This window comes from Octopus bimaculoides, chromosome 10 (genome assembly GCF_001194135.2).
Source record: "Octopus bimaculoides isolate UCB-OBI-ISO-001 chromosome 10, ASM119413v2, whole genome shotgun sequence".
Lineage (NCBI taxonomy): Eukaryota > Metazoa > Mollusca > Cephalopoda > Octopoda > Octopodidae > Octopus > Octopus bimaculoides.
The window spans coordinates 17,690,095-17,692,253 of NC_068990.1; the positions used below are offsets into that span (position 1 = coordinate 17,690,095).

General features: G+C 37.3%; 1 protein-coding gene across 1 annotated transcript in view; it reads left to right on the plus strand.

Annotated features, from left to right (window-relative positions):
• Positions 1 to 2,159, plus strand: part of LOC106883981 (dynein axonemal heavy chain 7) — a 137,291-nt gene that overhangs the window by 76,273 nt on the left and 58,859 nt on the right. The window contains exons 40-41 of the mRNA XM_052971243.1: positions 638 to 764; positions 1,385 to 1,601. Of these exons, the coding sequence (XP_052827203.1) occupies positions 638 to 764; positions 1,385 to 1,601 (344 nt within the window). The remainder of the gene's footprint in view (positions 1 to 637; positions 765 to 1,384; positions 1,602 to 2,159) is intronic.

Consider the following 2,159-nt stretch of genomic DNA (forward strand, 5'->3'; position numbering starts at 1 on the left):
CCTTTCAACCTTTCAGTCAAGTCCGCCTTTCTTCCAGTAACATACTGTCCATATAATCTTAAATATTTCTTTAACTCAGGCACAGTAAGTACTTCGATAGCTGAATCATCAAGCTGCTTTATATCCATGATAAGACGTAAAACAATAACAATGGCGTGGGTAGCCTCCGGAAGTTTAATTATCTACATGGAGCGCCGCCTAGCCAAGGGAGATAACCTACTTATAGGAAAGCCCTATAGAAGCGGTGGGGGGGGGGCCTGCAGGATAGCAATGATTCAGAGAAACAGGCCCATGAGAACAGGATTGTGGAGTGAGAGGTAGGCGTAGTGTATGAAATGGAAATGCAAGGAAGAGAAGAGATGTAGAGATGTAGTTTGGTTTGTTGTGGTAAGGTGTGTGAGAAGTTTTCTTGTTAAGTGTGGGTAAGGCACACAGTGCTTCTAGGACTCAGTTTCGCTGATGTGGGTGGGTCTTCTCAAGATCCTCATATCGCCAGACATCTCGGTCCATTGTCATTTCCTCTGTGAAGCCCAACATCCTGAGAGCAGTTCTTATCATTTCATAAATATATATAATTATAAATATATATAATTTAATCCTTTTATCTTTTCTTCTCTATTTTCTTTTCATTTTATAGGTGGTGGACGGAACCCAATAACACCACGTTTTCTCCGTCATTTCAATACCATAACAATCAATGAGTTCAGTGATGAGACAATGTGCACAATCTTTACAAGAATTGTGGACTGGCATTTTACCTCAAAGTAAGATTTTCGTAACATGTGAAGTTCAATATAGTTCTTTTCTGGAGATGGGGAAAGGCATTGTTCTTGACAATTTTGCTGGGTTTTAAGACAAGTTGTGGAAAAAAATAAATGAAGAAAGAAACTAGGACTTTTGGGTTATGACAGCAAGAAACAGCACTAATTCAGATCATAGAACTTCTCGTCCAATAGCTTGCACTATAGTGGGGCTAGGTAGTGACGAGAAATCTGGCAATAGATTCAGAATACCTGAAATTGTTGTACTTTGGGAGATTTATACTGCCAAGTAAAGCACATACACTGGTTATTCTTCACTTCAGTTTTATTACTAATCAATTAAGCAATTAATCACTTGATCAACTGTTAATCAGTTAGCCTGCCAAAGTCATTTACTGCTGAGTGAATCGGAGCAAAATGAAATGAAGTGTTTTGCTCAAGAACACAATGCACTACCAATCACCCTAACCTCTAGGCCATGTGCCTTCACCTATGCTTATTTATACTATATTAGAAATCAATATACACCAAAATTAAAATATAAATAAAATAAGATGAAAGGGCCTTCAACTGTCATTTGTATGCTTAAGTAATTAATCAATTAATTCTTTTTGTCTTTCCAGTGGTTTCAGTGAATATTTCAAGCCATGTGTGGATCAAATAGTTTTTGCCACTCTTAGAGTTTACAAAGAAGCCATGGTGAACCTACTTCCCACACCGGCTAAATCCCATTATTTATTCAATCTGAGAGATTTCAGCCGAGTCATTGGTGGTGTGTTACTCTCTGTCCCTGAAACTACTGAAGTGCCAAACTCTATCAAGAAACTATGGGTTCATGAGGTAGACATTTCAATCATCAATTATCAGTATTATTATATTTTCCCTACTTTTTCATGTTTTATGCTGCTTTTGTTGTTCATCAATTTAACCCTTTGTCTGTCCTGTATAATACACATGTGATTCATGGGGCATATTTCCCTGGCATCCATGCATCATAAATGATACACATCCCTAAATTTTTTCAACCACCAGAGTAATTTGGAACTTAAGAAAAAGAAAGGCTTAGATTACTCAGAACGTATGAAACAAGGGCTAACCAAAAAATATGAAAACAAGTGTAGATATTTAAGATGAACATATGAAAATATTTTTTGGACTGCCAAAGGGTTAAGAATCTGAAGATATCTGTCGCCTTGGAATTATCAACTTCGATATGAAATTTCTCCAGCAAGAGGTTGCCATTGATTATAGTTTCCAAAACTACTGCACCAAACACTTGCCACGCAGTGAGACTGAACCCGGAACCATGTGGTTGGTAAGCAAGTTACTTACCACATAGCCACTCCTGCGCCTATATATATATGTGTGTGTGTGTGTGTGTATATATATATATATATA